Genomic DNA, 23,270 nt, shown 5'->3' with positions numbered 1-23,270 from the left:
GCTTGTCAATGAAGCTGTGCAAGGCATAGGCGTAGGTGAAGATTTCCATACAGCTCGCGTTGTCAAAAATGCAGCATGAATGAGACTCTGAGCACATGCCCATATACAAGCTGGAAGTGTCATACTTGCAGTTTGTAGAGTTAGCGGAGTTGTCACAGCCCTGAGAATTAATTGAGTGATCACAGCTCGTAGTGTTGGTAGAGTTGTCAAAGTTTGAATAGTTTGTGGAGTTGCAAGAAAAAGAGACGATCGGTCGAAGATCAATGAGTATGATCATTTCTGAAGCTGAAGCTGAACGCTAGCAGAAATGCCAGGTACCACGCCTGAAAGAATATTTCAACAGTAAAACCTTTAGTTTACCAACAAAACAAGTAGTATTTTGTGTGTATATAGATAATACTAACATGTATGAACTGCATAACACACTACCATGTTTTTGTATTTGCATTACGCTTGCTATCACGTTTTGTTGCATATATGATTCAAATTTTATTTCTTTTTCAAATTCATAAAATCATTTAAAAAAATATAATTAAGGAGAAAGAATTCAAATTTTCAAAGCCTATTCTGATGAAATATAGATTAATATTACTATTGTTTTACTGTAACATAATACTCTGGGCTAAGTTATATGAGAGTCTTTGCAGTTGTTTTAATTTTTGATGCTAATGTCATTTGCATTTTTCATACTTGTGTTTCGAGGGCCAGAAATTTTCAGAATATTGATCATCGGTAAAATGTATTCATCTTATATGTATTAATATAAGTAATGCGAATAACATATTATAATTACATCTATATAATGTTATAGTATTAATATGGTAATATATTCATGTATAATAAGATTGTTTAGGGCTAAGACATGCGCGTCAGCAGCGCACATTCAGATAGTATATGCCTAAGTGCAGCGGGTGTCTTTAAACTACAGAATCAAAAACTCTCCTAAGTGGCAGTTGTGGTTATCGTAACGTGTGTGTACCAGCAATCTTTGTTTATAACCATGCTTAAAGATTACGTTCTACTTTATACAATTTGCATTTGAAAACACTAGAGTAAAAATCGACGACGCATGAAAATTGAATTGAGCTGTGCATTTGCAAGTATTATCTTTTTAAAGAACTATCAGGGTGTTAACTTTTATAAGCAACTATCTACAAACATTAGAACATATTTCACAACTAGTCTTCCACAACTAGTTTTAAATACCACATTAATAATTTATGGTTCACATATTGTGGTGATCACACTAAAAACAGCTAATGCATTTGTGAAACAATAATACCGTTCACAAATATGTGAATGTAGTCGAAAGTTTACCAAAATGAGTTTTTTTCTACCAATCGATTACATTTCTTTGTTTTTCATATATTTTGTTGAAATAGTTTGCCCATTTTTTTGTAAAATTTGTCAGTATTACTCTACTTTATTGGAATCTTTGTGGTCAATGAAAGGTTTGTGGAAGCAGCTACCAAGCGCACTGGGTAGAATACTAACACCGTAGTGTAGAAATTTGACATGAGGTGTTGAGAAAAACCTTTCTAAGACTGACTTGTCCACTTTACAATCTTTCTTATCCTCAAATTGAGTACAAGGAATAAGAAAAGGAAGGAATGCAGCAGCTGTGATCTGCAAATAAAGAAATAAGTACATGTACATGTATGTATTGTTTGCTTTGATTTGTGCCAATAGTTTGATGATGACCTTCAAATACCAGAGCATTTTCTTTATATCTCTTTTTATTTTCTCAATTTTACAGTCTGTAATGGTTAGCATTGCGCTTCTTTAAGCCAATAATTTGTTTAAAGCATCGATAGACCAGGTAAATAATTCAAGTATAGTTGCAGAACTAATGCCAAATTTGTAGTTTTATTGTATTACTTTATTCAGTCAGAGCCTCAACAAAGAAATCATTCTATATACATATTTTTTCTTCCATCTATATATTTCTGAAACCGTCTTTATGAAATACAAGTCATTCAGCATTGTGCCACATGCTAGCCATATATTATTAATTACAAAGAGAACACAACCCTTCAACAGGTTCTATAACTGATATATACAGAGAGTTATGTAGCACCACAAATAGTTTTTACTGCTAATTTCCCCAACACTAACAACTATCGTATAAATTTTTCAGCAAAGCAACAAATATTCAAAATATTTCCAATTCTCAACCTTTTTTAATATTTTGTTATTAGATAGCTTCATCATACAACTTCATGCATACAAATGCAACACAATTTCTCTCTCTTTCTGTTAGATAAAAGAGCCTGTGTGTGAACAGTTTTTCATCTACCCCTTTATGAGTTGAATCTGGCAATGTCACAAAGTGTTGCCATATGATCATTCACAGCACCCTTTAAGGTTGTGAGTACTGCCTTGTTTTGAGTGCCAGAGTGAAATGCTGTGTGGTCATTTATTATCTAATAAAGCTCTTTTGGTTAACAATCTGTTCTTTTGGAGAATGGGTTTTGGATTTCTCAATTATTGCATTGTCTGTTATAATGCTCTATAAATCTATTACCCTAAAAAAGGATTGTAAATTTTAGGCAATATATTGGGAATATCAAGTAACAAATTTGTAAATTGTAATTAATCCAAATTGTAAATACCAAACATGATGATGTTTGGTATTTTTTGAGCTCAGTGGTGAATTGGACTTTTTACACCCAATGAAGTGTTCAGATATATTTTATTTTTTTGTTTAATTTAACTTTACATTTAGCTTCCATCTCAAGCAAGATTACAACATGTTGCTCGTACTTGATAAGATCTTATTTAATTTTGCAGCTGCAATATTTAGGTGTCTCAATTTTTCTTCTTTTGACTTGGGAATTTCATTTGAAATGCATCTCCTCTCACAAAGAAAAGATTATCATTTTAGTTAGTTGCATGTAACATTTTAATGGTGGTGACATCTTATCTCTTATGCTTGTGTTCACAGTAAAGCCTTTAGTTTATTCGTTTCACCCCTGCCAACAGTGTTTATATATGTTGCGGAAGACGACCTTCTCTACTCCATAAAATTGTTACTGTATAAATTTCTTTTTTTATACATGAAATTAATGCTCCTTTTGCAATGTGAGAAAAATTAAGTACAACTCAATGTATGCCTACTCTCTACCAGAGCGATCTTAGCCTAATGGTCTAGAACCCTTGTCCTGTGAAAAAGACGTTGGAGGCTCGATAATCGAAAACCCTGCTGGTACTAGCTTCCATCTTTAGGTTGCCCCCTGCAACTGGGCGTGTCTCTAGTCGTCAAAGTACTCTTGCCACTAGACACAGACATGTGTAACCAAAATCACAGAGCTATCAACTGTGCAACAATTTTTTTTTAAAGTATCTACTCAAATTCTGCCCGCAGTAATCTAAGCAGACACTTGATTGATGAGGTATTGCTTCAACAACTTAAAATGCTATAACTTGATTCAAGCATGAGTATTTTGTTAGGTCTTTTAGAACTCATGTTGATTGCTTTAGGGTTATTTTAATATGTTAAAAAACAGTTTTAATAAAATCTCACTATTAAGTTCAAGGAAATTGAACTAATAGTAAAATTACAAAATCTACCGAATAGATGCGTTAACACTGCCCAGAAAATTCTGTCAAATTTGAAAAATTTTGGCTATGTAAAGCATAGTATACTATCATGATCTATGTTATGGTAAGAAACATGCCGATCATTAGTTTGAAGCCAAGATTACAGGTTAAAAAAATTACCTGTCACTTGAGTTAAATTACCATCTCATGTTATGGTATGCCAAAATGCAAACAACTGCACCAACACATCGTTGTGCAATTATCAAATAAATGTGCACATATTAATGCTCTTTGCTAAACTAGCACACCGATGATCTCTCACAATAAAGTGCTAACTTCTGTAAACTGACGTTTTTCCAGGCTTTTAAAAACAACATTTTGACCTCAGCTGTTTAAAATTGGTTTGACAAAAGATGATATCATGAGTTTATACGACGCTAGTAATTTTTGTTGCAATTCTGATCTACAGAGTTATCGTATTAAGATAAATTACTACCAACCAGTATATAATGTTTTTGTGGAGATATATCGCCTCTCCAGATGCTCCGAAGTTTGCTGTAGCACGCATCAGTTGATAGGACACGTTTTAAATTTTCATAATAAGACATAGATAGGATAGTGCAATGCCACCAGTTTGGGTTGGGTCTTGTGAGAAGATAATTTGTGAGCTGTCGACTCTCTTCCCAACAGTCATTCAGAAGACCCACCACCATGTTTTCAAATTTTCTAAAAGAAAATTTGCACAGGAAATAATTTTAGGTAGCCTTAATAATAACAAAAATAGTTTAAAATTAACAAAACATCGCTTCAAATTTTTTAGTTTAAACATGCGATGCTTGCAGAAAACATTTCAATAAACACTTATTTTTTTCATGCCATTTTAATTTCATTGCAACTCAAATGTTATGACTGTTTAACTTATTGCAATATTTTATTACATGGCATTGAACTCCTCTGAATTGAAGACTTATTAAAAATATTTTAGTTATTTATTTTGCTCAAGTGCATCGCCATGTTAAATATAAAAAAAAACAATGGGACCTCTCACAAAAGGGTTGATATTTACAGCACCCTGTGGATTATGTCACCCACTCTGAACAGAAGTAACTATTGTGTGCTCTGATATTTTTCCTTGCAGTCTTCAACTGTCTTCGAGAAATCTTAAAAATATAAAATCGAAGATAACAGAAAAGTGTAACAGCAGAAAGCAACAGCCTAATGAAGACGATCCTGTCCAACAGCATGACAGTACACCAGGGAAATTTGAACACGCTAGTAAACTTTGATGGCAGAACTAGAACAAAATTTAAATGTGCTTTATAAAATTAAAAACAAATAAGTCACTAGCTGACTGGACTATGGAACTAATATTTTAAATATTAATATTATACATGCAATTGAGCCAAAATTAGGTGAAAAAATGAAAAGGATCACCAGAGATACACCGAAACAAGGAAATAACATACAGACAATGTTCACTTACATATTTAATACCAAGAGATATAACCAGTATGTAACGATGAATGATTAGATTCACAGTAAATAAAGAGTTTAAAAAATAAAAGTTAAAACATGACAATCAAGCTTAGCAGGATACCAAGTGTTCATAATATATAATGAGTATGTATTATCGCTAGCTCCATGATTAAATTTGCAAAAGTATTACAAAAAAATTAAACATACTTGACCATATATTATCTACATTAAAATTTTCTCCATAAACAACTCCATATGTTTGAACATTAGGTCAATTCAAGTTTTTATATTGACCACAGTTTTCATATTTAAAATCATAAATAACGTATTACGTAAGAAAGCAGATTGAAAAAAGTAGCAGAGAACAGGGTGAAGAAAAGCTTATGACCACAAGAAATAAATTAATGAAAAATTTCATAAAACAACACGCAATGATTTGGCTTGATGTTTTGTTTCAAACGAGTTCAGCTCAACTAGTTTGGCAAAAGAGTTTTAAATACCCAAACCTATAATCTTTGAACTGCATTGAACCTGAACAAAATTTTTTTTTCCTAATCTACCTGATTAGTTCATGAAACATTTTACATATTTAACAGTATTCTAGGAGTAAAGCAAGCATACCTGACAATAACTATAAACTAGCACTTTACTCTGCATAATTCTCTCTCAACCCGTAACAAAGATGTTTACTTTTTTGCACAGGTTTACAGAGTCGCTTACGTTATTTTATTTAAATAGAGGTGTACTTCTTCGTTGAGTGAAGGTATAAGATAGGGCATCTAAGCAACTCTAATGATACCTGGATAGCTATTTACGACCGTTGATATTTAGCAAATTGATCACAAAAGGTTGAAAACTTGTCATACCTTGAGTTCTTCCGGTACAAATCGGCTACTTCCTTCTGTTCATTCTTCTTAGCTATTTTTGCTATGAATTGCATCACTGATGCTGCTACGACAGCTCCAGCTGACAATAAAAATTCAGAAAAGAATTGATGTGCTGATGAAAAGGTGTGAAGTAATTTGCGTTATAAACTTAATTTATGAGTTAAAAAAGATTAATTTTAATTATGGCTAGCTTTAGATGAAAATGTGAAAATATTTTGCTGAAGTTAGGTTAAAAGCCTTAAGATGCATCTGCACTTTAAAAAATATTCAATCTTTTGAGTAGAGAAAAGTTAAATTCAAAAAGTTGTAGAAGTAGACAAATCAGAATTTGTATCTGTAATTCTGAGTAAAGAAATAGATCCAAATATGTTACTAAATTATTACAAATATGACAGCTGAGTAGATGATTGATGCACTTTAATTCATGCTTTCTTTAATTAAACACTGCTACCAATTTTTGGAGAATAAAGAACAATGAACAGATGTTCTTCTAGAGCAGGTCTAGGCAATGTTCGGCCTTCAGGCCATTGTTTCCCTTTTGCTGTTTCAATGTGACCTTTTTGTTGCTGGCTAAAGGGAACAAATTAAATATAGTTTTTAGTCTGAATTCTGCAAAAATTTATTTGCTGTGTGACATCATAGAGAAGGTGCTTCCCTTATTAAGGAAATAACACGATCGTAACGAGTAATCATTGTGCTTGTCCTGCAGAAATTAAAACCCAATTTTTGCATGGAGAATCCCCTCCAACATTTCCTTTCCACATCAAAATATTCAGAAACTCCGTGGCAGTGAGTTCAGGTGCAGCAATGGAAAATGCAGCAAAGATTATATTAAAGCAAGGCAAATAATAATAATGCACTCATTGCAATAGCAGGAGAAAGTTGAGGTTCTTCTATTTTTATAGTTTTCTAAAAATTGGTAACGCCGAGGTAATATCTAAAAATTCATGATATGATCATTGACATTCTGAGAAACAGTGATAGAGGGAGGTAAACATTTTTCTCCCTGCATTGATCATTGAAAGTTCTAGGACATAGGTGATGGTGGCCTTTTATCGAAGTACCATCCGAAAGTGGCCTTATGCCCAAAAAAAGTTATCCAACCATAATTTGGACATTTAAGAAAAAATCACTTTCATATAAAACTTCTGGGTTATGTGACATGAATGAATAAGGCTACTAAATCAGACGAGTACTTATTATATATATTTTCTTAATTTATTGTTTATTTGATTTATTAATTTGTTTGTTTAACTCCAACTGTCAAAAGGTAAATTCTATAATATAAATGAGCATTTTTTAGTCAAGTAGGGTTACCGAAAGGTAATTTTAGCAAATCGTGATTTATGAGAAGATTCTTGTAGCTGCTGGTCAGGAACAGAGCTTTTAACAATAGTTTACTTGCAGTTGATGTTTAAAGATTAAGGCAGCATACCATGAAACGAGCTGCCAAAAATTAAATTTAGACACAATCAGCATTCTATATAAAACGGCTTTCTTCTGTTTATAGCTTTTCTAGACTTTTCAATAAAGGAAACTTGTAAAGGTATAATATCTAGCCTAGTACAATATCAGAAGCAAGACTGATACAGGTTTTTTTAATAAGCCATGACAATAAGTATAGGCATTAATTACGCTTACCAATATCAGGCTTGCTGACTTCCCAGAGTATTTTTGCAAGATGAAACTCTTTAAAAATTACAGCCCATAGAAACAAATGTTTGACCGGATCTTCAACAATATCTGCAAAAAACCACTTGATCATCAAGTGCTGCATAGTGGCATTCACATTAAACAAGGAAACAGGTAACAGTCAGCTAAGCAGCAGCAACTTCAACAAGCATTTCAAGTTTTTTAGGAAATATTTGGAAAATGAAAAAAGCCTATTAAAACTGATTACATTCATTAACATTACGTAACATTATATTATAAGGTTAATTTTTGCCTACTGATAAAATAGGTAAGTTAAATATTGGCTAAAAATATGTCATGCAGTTGCTGGAATGTACAAAAAAAACCATTAAACTTAATATGAATACTATTCTTATAATTAAAAAATAAATTGATGTATACATTGTGCCAGTACAACACCGAAAGTTTTATGATTTTCTTATGCCCTGAAGTTTTTAAGTTTTGGTTCTGTGTTCTGTTTGTTTAACTCAACTTTTTTAATTTAAATTTTTTTTATTTGTTCAGACAGCAACATACCACTGCAATCAAACCCTACACAAAATCTGAAGGAACCTGACCCCATATCAACTGTGTTGCATGATCAAGGTTGTGGGAAAAAGGCTATACTGATGTCTACTGCGATTGGGACATTTGCAGTTAACAATGGCATATATGACAAATGAATGAAGTTATATGAATAAGTAGTACAGCTGCTAGTAATGATCATATGTCAGCAAAAAGGAAGATAAAGGACTGCTTTGAAATTATCACTGGTAAGTAGCTCTCCCTCATTCATCATGAAACTTTGATTTCTTTTTGAGGCGATCATCAGTTAATGAGCAGAAACATGAGTGCTGAGGCTGTAAGGAAAAAATGCTTTTGTTTCACCCTTAAATGATTGTGCATTTTAGATAACATAAAGTAAAGGTTTGGCATGCAGGTAAAGTAACGAGAGTAAAAGGAGAGATGGTATTGTACAAGAGGTTGTGGATCAATAGAGATACCATTTCTGGAAAAAACACTGATGCAGGAGAGGTGTTGGTGTTGAAAAACTTCTAGTAAAGTGAAGTGCTTTAAAGCATTCAGTTTTAGCAAATTTGTTGGAGAAGTTATGAATCCAGAAGAGAAGAAGGGGGAACTGTGTCATAGATTTTGTAGTGATTTTAAGTGGGCAAGAGTATTTGGTAATGGTAGATTTCAGTTATTCAAAGCTTGAGTTTGGCAAGCATGACAATGCTTCATCAAAAAGGTTCACTGATAAACAACTTTTCGTCTCATGGGCGCCGTTGAAAGTAAAGGTTTGGAAGGTAAAAGTTTCAATAGCCAATCTACCTTGAGGAGAAACCTGAGGTAATGCTGACACTGAGACTAAGAGTAAAACCCACAGACACAAATGCAACTTAGATGCAGTCATAGAGAGATGTTGTTGGATGCAGGGCATAACTTAAATGTAAATTGAACATGGGTTTCTTATAAAGGTATTATAAAGGCATGGTTATGAAAGTAATAGTTTGGTAAGAGTAAGGAACATTGCAAAGGATCACCTTTTTGTCTCATCAAGATCGTAGCTGCTCATAGCTTCAGTAATGCTCAAAGTATAGACACATTAAGCTTTTTGCATTGCAAAATTGATTAACATGTTGGCAACATTAAATAATTAACAAAAATTTTCTAGATGGAACTTGAAGTTTAAAAAATTGTATACATATAACAAAGCAAAATTGGTAATCTTTTGGAGAAATGGTTGTCAGTAGGCCAATAGCTAAATTTGTACATGGAAGGCAGTGAAAAGCTTAACAGGGAATAATTCCTTGCATTGACTCAATATAGAATGTCCATCTCGGACCGGACGGTACCGCAATGCCCCACACTCGGAAGGTCTTACACCCACACATTGCCGAGCAGGCACCCATGTCTATCCAACCAGGTCAGAGGCTGTTAGTCACCAAAAACCTTTGCTGCTAAAACTTCCAAGAAAAGCAATCTTAAGATAGCCTCATATTTGTAGTTTGTACTTATCAACTAAAGTTTCTGCTACAACATGTAACTACTCACGTTCCCTTTCATGCATGTGACTTTGATGGTCACTAACAAAAAGGCTGCTAAGGAAAGCTCTGACTTGAGGCAAACAATCCTATTAATGAAAAAGAACAACAGTGAGACATTAAGAAGACATAGTATAACCTGCTGATCTCTGAGAACTTATAACAGTTTTGTAACATCACACACTTTGTCAATCACTTTCAATCTTGGTAATACTGGATAAATATTATGACAAATTATATTGTGAACTTTTACATAAAGTCAATTATAGTAATGATAGTTTTATATATAACCTAATTGTGGAAACATCACAAAATTATAAGAAAACGTTACTGAAATGATAAGTGCATAAGCTTTGCGCTAATGCAACCGATGGTAAAGTAGCTATTAAATTTGAAGTCTTTCAAAAAAGGGCCGGATAAATCTGCTATGCTAAAAATTGCATATGAAAAAATAATAATCTCAAGTTTTTATGTGTTAACATAATTGCACAAAGCATTATAATACAGTAAACTAAAATACTTTGAACAGATATGAACTTAACTAAGTGTTGTTTTTAAAAAATCAGTATTTTTGTGAAGCTTGCATGCGACTAAATGTCTGTATTTTTTTTGCAGCTTAGTAAGGTTTACTTGCCTTTTTGGTAGAAGCGCTAAATAACTGGGAAAGCACATTCCAGACTAATTCTTGATTGGTTCCTTCAGAGTCTTCAAGTTCTTTCAAAGACTGTCAAGTAAAAATAGGCATAGAGGCTATAACGTGCAAACAGTATTTATCTCACCATTGACAACTTTATTAGATAAAACTGTACCATTTACTATTAGCTATTTAGAAAATGCAAATGTTCTGATTGTCTTTGGTTTTTATTCAACCATAGACTTATATTTAATCAGCTGCTCGTGTATGAATAAGGTTTCTTAAGTAACTTATGTGATAACAAAAGTGCTTATCTAGCACTTTTATCAACCTCTAGCCAAAGTCAAAAAGTTGTACTACCTTTCACTTTCATCTTGTTTATCTGAGTCAAGTTTTAGTAAGAAACATATTCTATTTTAAAATGTATAGAGAAAGTGTTCAGCATTTGGTTGTTACCCTAGAGGCATATTTCATATAATAAATTTACAACATCATCTTATTAGAATAGCTGCAGCATACACCTTTATAGTACATTATGTAAAGTAACCTTCTGAGTTCCTCTATGTGTTTCAAAAATTAACAAACCACTTTAGTGCAGGGCAAAGTATGTATATATTTCTCAAGGACATAATACAGTCAAGATTACTGCTCATACATTTAACTGCTAAGGATGAAACTTTCAAGTAATATGACTCTCTCTGCTCATCCAGGCTTCTCACATCTGCTTCAATCTTTGTTTGCTTCAAGCCTGGCAAGCCGTGTGTATGCGAATTGGCTTCAGTATAAAAATTATACCGTGACTGGCTTCAGTAGGGATGGTTATAGCCAGCCCCAAAGCTGTATTCAAATTCACTCTGTCCTTCATAGCCGAGAGGGTCTCACCTGTGCTGACCTTAGTTTTGTTAGCCAAATTGGCTATATTCCTGATACTACTGCTCAATTTACTTTAAGCAGTTTACTCAGCTCGGCTGATCATTAATGTAACTAGTTATTGACCTTTAGCCGGAGCATTCAGTGCTAGTTTTCCCGCTGGTCTCTGCCAAATGTTTTATTCACTTGAGTCATCAAAATAAAAGATGTTACTTATGAATAAGAAAATAAAATTGTGAATGTACCAGTTTTGCTTCCTCGCCATCTAACTGCTTAGCAAAAACTGTTTTTTTATTTAGATCAAGTATGTTTATATTTATAAAGCAGAGTACACCATTTTATAAGCAATGAGCAGATTAGTCATTGAGCTTATACAATTATTGTTAATTATTGTAAATTGTTATTGTCAATTATTGTAATTATACTGCTTTAAATTGTTTACCCAGTTTGCAAAATACATGTATATAAAAAATAGTTTAATATTAACAAATCTAAAGCATTTATGGTTGATTAGTAAAATAAATCAAGTAACTTGAAAGGTGTTTGCTGAATTGAGGTATTCAATATTTCAATATTTTTACGTTTAGTTCGAGTCAAAGACAAAATGATACAATGATACCACAATGATACCCTTAATTTAAAAATGCCAATAAAGAGAAGAAGTTTATTTCTTATTAAGTTTTATTACTAACATTGATGCATGTTGTGCTCTAGTTTTAAGACAAAAATAAAACTTTGCTTGTATTTATAATGTAGGCACTTTGAAAAAAATCTCATTTACTTGGCATCAAAATAAACTGTTCTAGAGGTTTTTAAAAGTGTCTCTCTATGTATATGTAAATCCTACACAGACAATATTGACTTTTATCAGAGGGCATTCTATTATGCATTATGAATTATTATTATATTTTTGTTTTTGTTTAAACAACAATTTATCACAACATCACTGTCTGTGTATTGTATTTCATATCTGTATGTAGTTCGCTCAATATTTTTGTGGTTCTTTCTGTGGCCTATGACAGATAGTGAAACTTTATATTCCTAAAACTGAGCATATCTTATATTGAAATCAATATTATCAGCCGCCTGAAATGTTGAGCGCTCTGTGCAAAGTGTTCTACAGAGGAAACATGTATCTTTGACATTGCCCTAGTAAACTATGCCTCATTTTTGGTCCCAGTAAAGAAACTTTACAATTGTTAGTTATTTAGCCAAAGTTTAGACTTTAATAAGTAAAACAGCAACTCACCATACAAAAAATGATAGGTGGTATTAATATTTGCCACACTAACACAAAATCTACCATAGTTTGACATTCCTGCAGTTCTTGAAATAACTTTAGAATACTCACCGACTCATAGAGAAGCTCCAAGCAATCTCTCTCTGGGGAGATCTGAGTCAATGTTGGAAGTTCCCTTCGCTATTCAAATATGATTTATTAATGGTCTATATGAACTTTTAACGAGCCAAATTTTATCATATCTAACTTACGATAGACAGTCTGAAAGTTAGCAGTAGCTTTAAAAGGATAAATGAGGAGCAAAAGGTTGATTTCATTACTTAATTTTTATATGTGTAATTGGTTAAATGTTCCATAATGTTGTGCTATTGAATAGTAATTATGAACAAGCTGCACATAATTCAATAGTTTTTCTCATGTTAAAAGATTTTTAGTAATTTAAATGTTATCACATTTTAAAGATAACTGCATGTAGCCCAAAATATAGGGTAAGAATAAACATTTATTTATTTATTGACAAATGACAATGTCAAAATTGTTCAGACAGATGAGTTTTTTCCCAATCACAGTTTTATGGAGAGTATATGTTTGTGAAATAGAAGCAAGCAAACTGATGCAAAATCTAACAACTTTAAGTAGTCAAAAGTACTCACAGTACTCAAATACACAATTTGAGCACTTCAAGTATTCAAAATATGTACTTGAGTACTTTGAGTGCTTTTGAGTCCTTTACATTGTTAGTTATGGCATCAGTTTGTTTGCTTCCCTACACAAGTAAATTAAGTACTTAAATATTTGAGTATTTCAGTACCGGTTTAAAATTACTCAGTATATAAATATTAAGATTAATCTCAGTCCTTGAGTATCGACATAAGTAAATACTTAAGTAAGAAAGTAATTGAAGTAACGTAATTACTTTTACTTAGATTTGTTTAACCTAGATTAATTAGAGATTTTCAAGCACAGAGAGTAGTTATGCACAGAAAGCGCAGAGCTCTAAATTGTTAAAGTAGTTAAGGAAGTTGATACGCTTATTACAAAACTAGCTGAGCCTCCCCGCGTTGCTTGGGTATTACAAATCAACTTATAAACAATGAGAACCGATGAGATTTGCTTACCACTTGCTGACAGGCAACTCTCCAGCATGTGGCAGGCCATTGCCAAGTGGCCTGGCACATCACCGATGGAAAATTCTACTCACCTAGTTAGTAAGCTTCAAATGCCGGTAGGCAATGACATTGTGTCAGCATTGTTGCCTAGCTAGGCTGTTCTAATAATCGCTATAGCCGGAATGCAGACAGACATACGACACACGGCCATACTTTGAGAAATATATATATATATATATATATATATATATATATATATATATATATATATATATATATATATATATATATATATATATATATATATATATATATATATATATATATATATATATATATATATATATATATAGATACATAAAACTGATAAAAGCAAATCATATGAAAATTAGCACTTCGTAATTTAGCATTTTTCATCTTAAACTTTGATGAAGTGAAATTTTTACCTAAAAGACTCAGTATCACACTCCTAAACACCCAAACATAAGATTAATATGTTCTAGATGTTTTTGTATAACATAGCTATCACAATCACAGTATAAGGATTCTTCTTATAATTCCATTTAATTTTGGACATTATAATCAAAAACTGCAGCCATTAGCTGTTGAATTATGACCAATATTGAAAGCAAAATCCTAAATTATTAAAAAGAAATAAAACTAGTTGAGGTATTACAATTAGGAGTTTTATTGTCAAGATCTTTCTTATCCAATCTAGTCAGAAGAACAGACTTCTGGTCAAGTGATGCAAAGATAAGAGTATTGATAGAACTATAGATGGAGTTTAACTCAAAACACTAAAACAATTAACTCATATCACATACAATTCAACTGTTTTAATAATTCCTATGGCTTGTATTTTGTTATTACCGCATATATGTATTTTTTTTAATGTTTCCGGTTTAATGTATTCATTCATACGTTGATTATCATTAGAAGTGCGCAGGGAGCTTCTTGACTGTTTGCTGTGCTAGACTAGACTAACTTATTTCACTGAAAGAATTAGTCACAAACAAGCCAGCAATGAATCAGACGACACACAATAAGAGAAACAAGGTTATGGATTGCCCCACTGAAAGCACAATAAAGAAACATTTCTGCACTAGTTTGTAAAAACTGTTGATTCACATAGTGTGTTGCATCAGCTTACATACAGGTGTGATGATCATGAATAATCAAAGAATACAAACATCGGTACATTACATCCGTTTATCTGAACCACTAGCACTTTTTGCCAATAGCTAATAAATCACTTCATAGGTCTCTTACAAACTTTTTCAGAAATAATATAAGTTTATAGTTTGCCACAATTTTTGCTTTAATTCAGATTGCTACCACCACTATCAATAATCTTCTTATGATATTTGACTGCACAAAAAGAAGAAATGCAGAAGTCAGCTACTCAGAAATTACTGACTCTAACAAAACTACAATGTTTTAAAATTCAATTAGATGTCATGTGATGGAAACTTCTTTTGATTTCAGTTTAAATAGTTGTTAGATTGTATATCAGAAATCTATAATTTTGCCTGTAAAAATGATTACAAATGAGGATCTAATTATAATACAAAAACTAATATATTTTATCATCATAATGCCATTTTATTAAGGACAGGCAAAAATAGGTGTAGCCTTGGTAGTAGAGCAGATACATTTGTATTTGTAGTGTAGATTAAAGAGGTAATGTAGAAATGTATTTGAAGTTATAGTACATGAAATAAATTTGTTACCTTGACATGTTTCGGACTTTAATTTTACTTTTTATTATCAAAATTCTTAGGTAATATTTCATGTGTTACAATAATGGAATTTAAATATATTTGCTCCTTTTTTGTGCAACTTCATCATTCAATTTTCAAAAAATTAATTTTTTAGCATATTTCATTGAAAGAATCATCAGCATTACCGCTAGTAAAGCCATAATCAAATCTACAGTTTATAAGTCTAGAAAACATAAAAATTGCATAGTGTAACATAAACACTTTTAGAAGGAATCTATAGAAAATCAGCCCATCTAAATATCTAATAGAATTGAGAATCAAAATGATTTAAATACAATCAATTGTTACTCGTTGAAAAATTTCAATCTTGATTTACATCTTTCGTTAGGAATTGTTGCGTGCTAACAGCCTTGTAATCTCGGGTGATTATAATCTTTGATTTGCCTTGGATTTAATTGACAAACAAATCTGTATCTAGTAAAACTTGAGATAGTAAAACTTGAAACTCAATCAGATGTGAGCACTAAAAAGTTTTAATTTATGAATCTGATAGCTAGCGTTTCATTAGCTATGTAATTCAAGTTAGGTTTACTAGACTTGATCTAAAAAAATGTGATGATTTAATAATTAATACCCTCTGATCAAAGTTTTTTGCTTACCAAAGCTGATATTTGGTGTATTTTAAACATAATTCTTTAGCTAAACTTTTGAGACCTTATTTAACTACCTTTGTTTTACTACTTGTACTGACATTTATTAAAGCCTATACATTTCAAATTTAATAGGCAATAAGAGTATGTTTATGAATATGCATACAAAACATAACATATAACGGATAATATATCGGTCATTTTAGATCTAAATTTATAAACTTGTATACTCACATCAAGTTTCAAAGCAGAAAATAAACATTCCTTTCACTTCTCGAGCATTTTTTCTACATCAAGTACAAACACCTACAAGCAATAAACACCATGTGAGAATTTGGTATTGAATGAAGAAATTGCAAAAACAACATTGGTAGCTGTTGCAAAAATACTTTATATTTTTTAATTAAAGTCTTACTAAATGCTAACCATATTTAGTTTTAACATGTTAAAGATCATTTAAGTTATTTACAAGTATTTCTAATGTCATTACAAGCCATATTCAAATATTCTTTAGCACGTGATGAGAAAGTCAAATGCTTGTAAAGATTTATATACTTTTAAAACAATTGTAGGCCTATGGTGCCCAAAGATCCTTCTACTCATAGAATCATTTACCTGACAAATAAATTATTCCATTTGTTTGTATGAACTTTTCAGCAATTAACCACACATACATGTATGTTGTGGTCAAACCAGTTTCCTGTTGTTTACAATAAAGCTGTTTTGTTTACATTGCGTTTTTAATGTTGCTGACCTAGTTGTTGTGTTTCTTTTGGGTCACCCATACTGTCATTGGACCGGAGTATGGTTCCAAGTCTGGTGGGACTAATAGAAAAGCAACAACTAAATAAATATCTTTGTTTTGCCCTAGAGATATATTTTACCTTCACTCATCCTAGTCAGTCTGGCTTCCCTAGCCATTAAAGAAACAGTTTTTTTACAAACTTCTTTAACGTTGTTATACCCTTTTGTGTTTATCAAGTATTTTCAACAAACTTCTAGAAAGAAGGCAAAATGTATATGTATATCATTTTTTCTGCCTTTTGTTTACAAACTACTGATCATTGAACTGTGCTTAGCCTTGACCATTTTCACATGTATCAACTGCTTTATTGATGTAATTTGCTAGAAGAATGTCTGTGTAATGTCTTGGCTTGATCACTTATTAAAATCAATTACTAGTTACATAATATTGCTGTTTATATTTAGTACTTAACATACTATTTTTATGTTTTCAGACTTCACAGTGTTCATGGTGTTGGGGTTAGTGTTGTCAATGTGATACAAGTAACAAAGAAATGTCCAGCAACTACATCATCATCAGTAAGGTTCTACGCCAAAAATTCTAGCAAATTATAGAAGTTCAAACAAAGTTGCAATATGCTGACACAATATTTTTAATTTGAAATTTATTTTTGTAGTTGTTTATTGATCTCTAAATCTTTAAACTATTTATTAGTATTAAAATTGTAGTTATTCCGCATGTACTAAAAATTAGTTGCAAATCGGCTTTTTCAACCAAGATTAAACTGCAGAACCGTACACTTTTATCATTTAGATTGGCTTTAGGACCTGCCCCTTTTGTGAGAATCATTAAAAAAGCTAAACAAGCTGACATGAAGCACAGTATTACCCTACCCAGCAATTTGGTCATCTTTAGCAAAATATTCAGCCCTCAACTAGAAGCACTAGCTGATGTACAAGAAGGCTTCAAACAGACTAAGTTTAAATTGAAACTTATTAAATGCAAGATTTTTTAGGATGAAGTCAAGTAGTTGGGTGTGTAATCGGTATTGTAAGAATAAAAGCTGACCCAGGACATTATTCGTTACTTTATTCATGAGAAACAACAAGAGATCTGACAAAAAGATGGGAAACTATCACCTTATTGCATAGCAGGCAATCAAACAAGGATGCAGCAACCAGGACACAATATAAGTACATGCGAGGGTGTGCTGACTTCCTATTTATGGGTTGGGCTTGAAACAGGAGGTTCACTCTAAGCGTTAAGCAAGAAGTTGTATTTGAGTCAAATACACTCTGCGTATAGCAATCACATATAAAACACTTCTTCTTTTATAATAAAACCATGACGGAATGATTGCGTCAAAGGATAAACTTTGCCAAACACAACTTGGTACACGCATATGTGTTGCACAAAATTAGCCAAAATAAACATTTGATGTTTTGAACATCGATGGCACGACCAAAGTTCACAGGGAAATATATCAATAGGTATGATGAAATGTATCAAGAACAAGCTTGGAAGGCAGAGAGATAATGAGATTGTTGGCTTTAGGCATTGCTCATAGTAATTAATGTGAGCAATGACTGTCAATATAAATGAAACAGTAAACCTGGCATAGCTTGCATGCATTGCAAGTCAGTGTCACTCTTGGAATGTTACAGGGATGTTATTTTAATGAGATAATAGTTGTCATGTAAGGCTGACATATTTAGGTAAACTCAGGCAGTCTTCTTCGTTGAGACATCATATCTTACAACATCCTCAAAGCTGCAACCTAATTATTACAGGCCATAATATACAATATATATAATATTGCACCATAAAAAAGTTTGGTAAAAACACCTACTCGTTACCGCAAAACAATAGAACTCTGGTTATTAATGATTTTAAGCTAAAACTGTATTATTCATGTACTTTGGTTTATAGTGTGGCATTCACATGGTATGAGGGAGCTCAACAAAATAAGAAAATATGTCAGAACGTTGCTCAAATGAAGAATAAACAGACCTTTATAAAAACATTCCCAACTGGCTCTTTCTCAAGTAAATTAGATGAGAGCACTTTAAACTTTTGGCTAAAGTTCAACAGGATACATTAGAGCTGTACAAGACAAGGGCTTTTCACAAACCAGATGCAGACAAATCTGCCGTTCAACGGGACCACAGAGTAATGACACAATTTGATTGTCAAAAGCAGAAGGCACCAGTAGAGTTCTTCTTCACTTAGTAAATCAACAGACAGACAGAGAGAGCAGATTAATTCCGCTCTCAAGATCCCAATTATAATTGAAGAGTTCCCCAACTAGATATAAAGATTACCTGGTTACCCAGGTATGGTACATTTAGATTCAACAGATTGAGACCAGCTTACCAGCAGTCATAACTTTAACTTCCTGCAGACATCTAAATTAGTCACTGTAAATTATGAACAGCTAAACAAGCACAAATTCAAAAGACATACAGTGCTCCCTCGCTGTACAACTTTAATCTGTTTTAGGACTGGCATCATATACCGAAAATGTCATATAGCTAGGTATAGAAGCCCATTGTAGTTATATAATGTAAACATTCCTTGGAATACTAAAATATAGTAATAAATAGTATGATTGCCTTAGTAACTAGAGTTAACCACAACAACTTTAGTGTATTTAGTGTATTAGTTATGCTCTGCAATAAAATGTAACAGTACTATGTACATCATGTACCATAGAGAGTTTTTACTTTCAAGACAGGTATATAACATAGAATTTGAATTTAGCTTGAATAAACTGTCTTACTAAACACCTGCTTAAAGCTAAGTTTCGGTATGCATTTTTAACTATATTAAACCATAACTGTCACAAACAGATTTTATCGTATTTATTAGGTAAATCAGACACGCTGACTCAAATTTTGTACTCAAAATAAAGACTAGTCCACTAACCTTCAATGTCATTTAGGCTTTTTTAAAGCGTTTCAATGTTCGTTTCGAAAACAACACAATCGGCATTACAAGCTCCGCCCATACATATGTGACGAAACCTAGCTTTTTCAGGAATGGAAGTTAGGAATGTTTAGTCGGAGGTTAGAATAATAGATATGGGTGTCTTAAAACCCATTACTATCTAAATCCAGCCTGTAAAATAATTTCAGTTTTTTATGAAAGATATATAAAGTACATGTATTTAAATTGCTGGTAGCTTGTTACATGATGTTTAAATGGGCTGAACGCCGAGAAATAAGCTCAAAAAGCGCGGTTTTATCACAAGCTAGCGTTGTTATCGCGCTTTTTTAAATATACAATGCCAAATAGCTTATCTACCTTTCAGAAAAAAGCTGATATTATTTTTAAGGCTGAATTTAGATATTAATGGATTTTAAAACACCAATCTCTATTATTCTAAATCGGTCTAAACATTCCTACGTAACTTCTGTTCCTAAAAAGCTAGGTTACGTCACGTACTTATGGGCGGAGCTTGTTGTGCCGGTCGTGTTGTTTTTGAGACCGATATTAAAACCCTGTAAAAAAACTTTAATTACTCTGAAAGTTAGCTGACTAATCTTTATTTTGAGTACAAAATCGGAATCAGCATGTCTGATTTACCTAGTAAATACGATAAAAGTTGTTCGTGACAGTTATGGTTTAATTAAAATTCATCTTTTTCAGCACTAAAATTATATCTCCTATTCGTTTCTAGCTGTTTCCGCTATAACTTTCAGCCAACCTCATCCAAACTTTATTTAACTTAATTCAACAAGAAAGCCCGAGTGATGCTGGTCTTGATGCTACTCTGTTGTTTATGACCATTTTATGTTCATCGAAAGGAAAAATTAGATTTCATTACTGTACCTTTATGGTAAAGTGGTTTGAGCTGGTACATGAAGTGGGTAGAGCAGAGAAGAGACCAAAAATGTATTGATGCTAATTATGTTACAAAAAAGACTAAATACGTTATGAAGAAGATTTTTGTTGTGACTCTTATTTTGTACTGGTGTCAAAGAGGAAATTCTTACCAATTTTTACATAAAAAACTAAAAAAATTGATCAGTGTATGACTTTTAGGCATCACGAGAAGGTTTTCAGCAAAAAGAATATTGACATATTTTTGTCTCAACGTAATAAGCACGTCGACAGCCGAATTGCAATTTTAAGGAGAGTTTTTGTGGAACTTAAATGGTGAGCTATGATTTGTATGGGGAGATAAAAGCAGTTGTATTTTAATGGGTCAAGCAAAAAATGATTTAATTAACAGAGACAAAGTAGCCTGTTGGCGCATTTTAGTCTAATGACCACAAATGCCATACTTTGCAACCACAAAAGAATTCAGATTCTCAATTTATATTAGCCAACAACACAGATTTACTGGTATATTATTATCTTGTCTAGGCTATAAATAGCTAGAAAGACGGATGTTTTTACTACTAGCGGCTAAGCAACAGGAAAATTAACTGCAGCCATCTACTTATCCACTTTTTAACCTACTTAGTATGAACCATTTGGTCAGACTTCTGAGAGAAAAAGTTTACACAGACTGTAAAATAAGTGCTGCAGATATTAATGCATTAACATACTCAAATTGAGGCTGGCTCTATACTCAATCTAATATGAATGATTTTAGCAAGATAATAAAAGAAGAGCGAACACTCACTATTAACATTTGTGCCAGACTTTTAAAGTGCCAGCACTTGCTATTTGCCTTATTAACAAGGTTCACACATCAGAGGCAAAATACAGCACTGGCCACCTTAAATTGAAAAGGCAAAGATAAATCTTATTATCACTTTTTTATGCTGCTTAGCACAAAAATTACATTCTGAAGAAAAATATCAAAAAGTTGCAAAGATATCCATAGGACTGAGCACACAGTTTTACACAAACCACTGTAGATCTGGGAAAAAATGCTAAGTACACCTCTACCAAAACGTTGCACTTCGCCGATTTATATATGCCAACATGACTATTTATTACTCTTCCACTTCTCCAGAAAATTGATTTTGCTCATGCATGCTAGATGCAAGAAACGGTGTAAGAATGTGTTAACCATCTTAATGAAGTAAAACCACATTTCAATCTAAAGCTAAAAAAGCTGAAACACTGCAAAAGACAAGAGTTACTGTATAGGTTAACAGTAAATTAAAAAAACTCAAAGGTCTGCAAACTGTTGAACATCAGTAATGACAATGATCATGGTTATCGGAGTTATGGTTCATGGTTCTCAATATTGTACATGGGTGTGTGTGCGCGCCTGTGTGTGCGCGCCTGTGTGTGTGCGTGTATGTTTGTGTTTGCGCGTGTGTGTATGTGCGTGTGTATGCATGTATGTGTGCATGTGTAAATGAAATCAATTAAGGATGCAGCGACCAAGACACAATATCGGCACATGTAAAGGTTTTATGACTTCATATTTATGGGTTGGGCTTAAAACCGGGCGTTCGCTCTAAGCGTTAAACAAAAACTCGTATTTGAGTCAAATACACTCTGCATATAGCAATCACATATAAAAAACTTGTTCTTTTGTAATAAAGCCGTGACAGAATGATTTTGTCAAAGAATAAACTTTGCCGAACACAACTTGGTACACGCATATGTGTTGCACAAAATTAGCCAAAATATACATTTGATGTTTTGGACATCGATGTCACGACCAAAGTTCACAGGAAAATATATCAATAGGTAGGATGGAATGTATCAAGAACAAGCTTGGAAGGCAGAGACATGATGATATTGTTGGTTTTAGACATTGTTCATCGTAATAAATGTGAGAAATGACTGTCAACATAAATGAAACAGTAAACATGGCATAGCTGGCGTAAGTCAGTGTCACTCTTGGAATGTTTCAGCGATGTTATTTTAATGAGATAATAGTTGTCATGTAAGGCTGACATATTTAGGTCATATCCGGCAGTCTTCTTTGTTGAGATATTATCACATCTTACAACATCTGCAAAGCTGAAACCTAATTATTACAGGCCATAATATACAATATATATAATATTGCACCATACAAAAAGTTCGGTAATAACACTTACTAGTTACCGCAAAACAATAGAACTCTGGTTATTAATGTTTTAAGCTAAAACTGTATCATTCATGTGCTGTGGTTCAAAGTGTGGCATTCACATGGTATGAGGAAGCTCAAAAAATAATAAAATAGGACAGAATGTTGCCTAAATGAAAAATAAACAGCCCTTTATAAAACATCCCCAACTTGCGTTTTCCCAAGTAAATTAGATGGGAGCACTTTAAACTTTTGGCTAAAGTTCAACAGAATATATTAGAACTGTACTAGACAAGGGCTTTTCACAAACCCGATGCAGACAAGGCAGCCGTTCAACAGGACCGCAGAGTAATGACACAATGATTGTCACAAGGAGAAGGCACTAGTGGGGTTCTTCTCCACTTAGTCAATCAACAGACAGACAGAGAGAGCAGATTAATTCAGCTCTCAAGATTCCAATTATAACTGAAGTGTCCCCCAGCTTGATATAAAGATTACCTGGTTACTCAGGTATGGTACATTTAGATTTAACAGATTGAGACCAACTTACCAGCAGTCATAAATTTACCTTCCTGCAGACATCCAAATTAGTCATTGTGGATTATGAACAGCTAATCAAGTATAAATTCAAAAGACATACAGTGCTCCCTCGCTTTACAAGTTAAATCTGTTTTAGGGCTGGCATCGTATATCGAAAATGTC

At 32.7% G+C, this 23,270-nt stretch overlaps 1 protein-coding gene across 1 annotated transcript; it reads right to left on the bottom strand.

Moving 5' to 3' along the window:
• Window positions 1-228: 228 nt before the first annotated feature.
• On the bottom strand, window positions 229-23,163 carry LOC137402444 (transient receptor potential cation channel subfamily M member-like 2). Its single transcript, XM_068088943.1, has 9 exons — window positions 23,137-23,163; window positions 12,475-12,543; window positions 10,254-10,343; window positions 9,630-9,708; window positions 7,545-7,646; window positions 5,883-5,982; window positions 4,041-4,266; window positions 1,495-1,626; window positions 229-323 (listed from the first exon to the last, which is right to left on the bottom strand). The coding sequence occupies exons 1-9, from the start codon at window positions 23,161-23,163 to the stop codon at window positions 261-263; spliced, it is 888 nt and encodes a 295-aa protein (XP_067945044.1). The 3' UTR covers window positions 229-260.
• Between the last annotated feature and the right edge of the window lie 107 nt (window positions 23,164-23,270).

This window comes from Watersipora subatra, chromosome 8 (assembly GCF_963576615.1).
Source record: "Watersipora subatra chromosome 8, tzWatSuba1.1, whole genome shotgun sequence".
In the NCBI taxonomy this organism is placed as follows: Eukaryota; Metazoa; Bryozoa; class Gymnolaemata; order Cheilostomatida; family Watersiporidae; genus Watersipora; species Watersipora subatra.
The sequence above is the reverse complement of the archived record's forward strand: the minus strand, read 5'-3'. Positions and strand labels throughout refer to the sequence as shown.

Excerpts from the sequence above, each read along its gene's own strand:
- LOC137402444 (XM_068088943.1), bottom strand. The coding sequence starts at position 23,163 with ATGACTAATTTGGATGTCTGCAGGAAG. Across the intron at positions 7,647-9,629 it reads TCACATGCATGAAAGGGAAC|ATATTGTTGAAGATCCGGTC; the intron begins GTGAGTAGTTAC and ends GGTTTTTTGCAG. Across the intron at positions 5,983-7,544 it reads AGTCAGCAAGCCTGATATTG|CTGGAGCTGTCGTAGCAGCA; the intron begins GTAAGCGTAATT and ends TTTTATTGTCAG.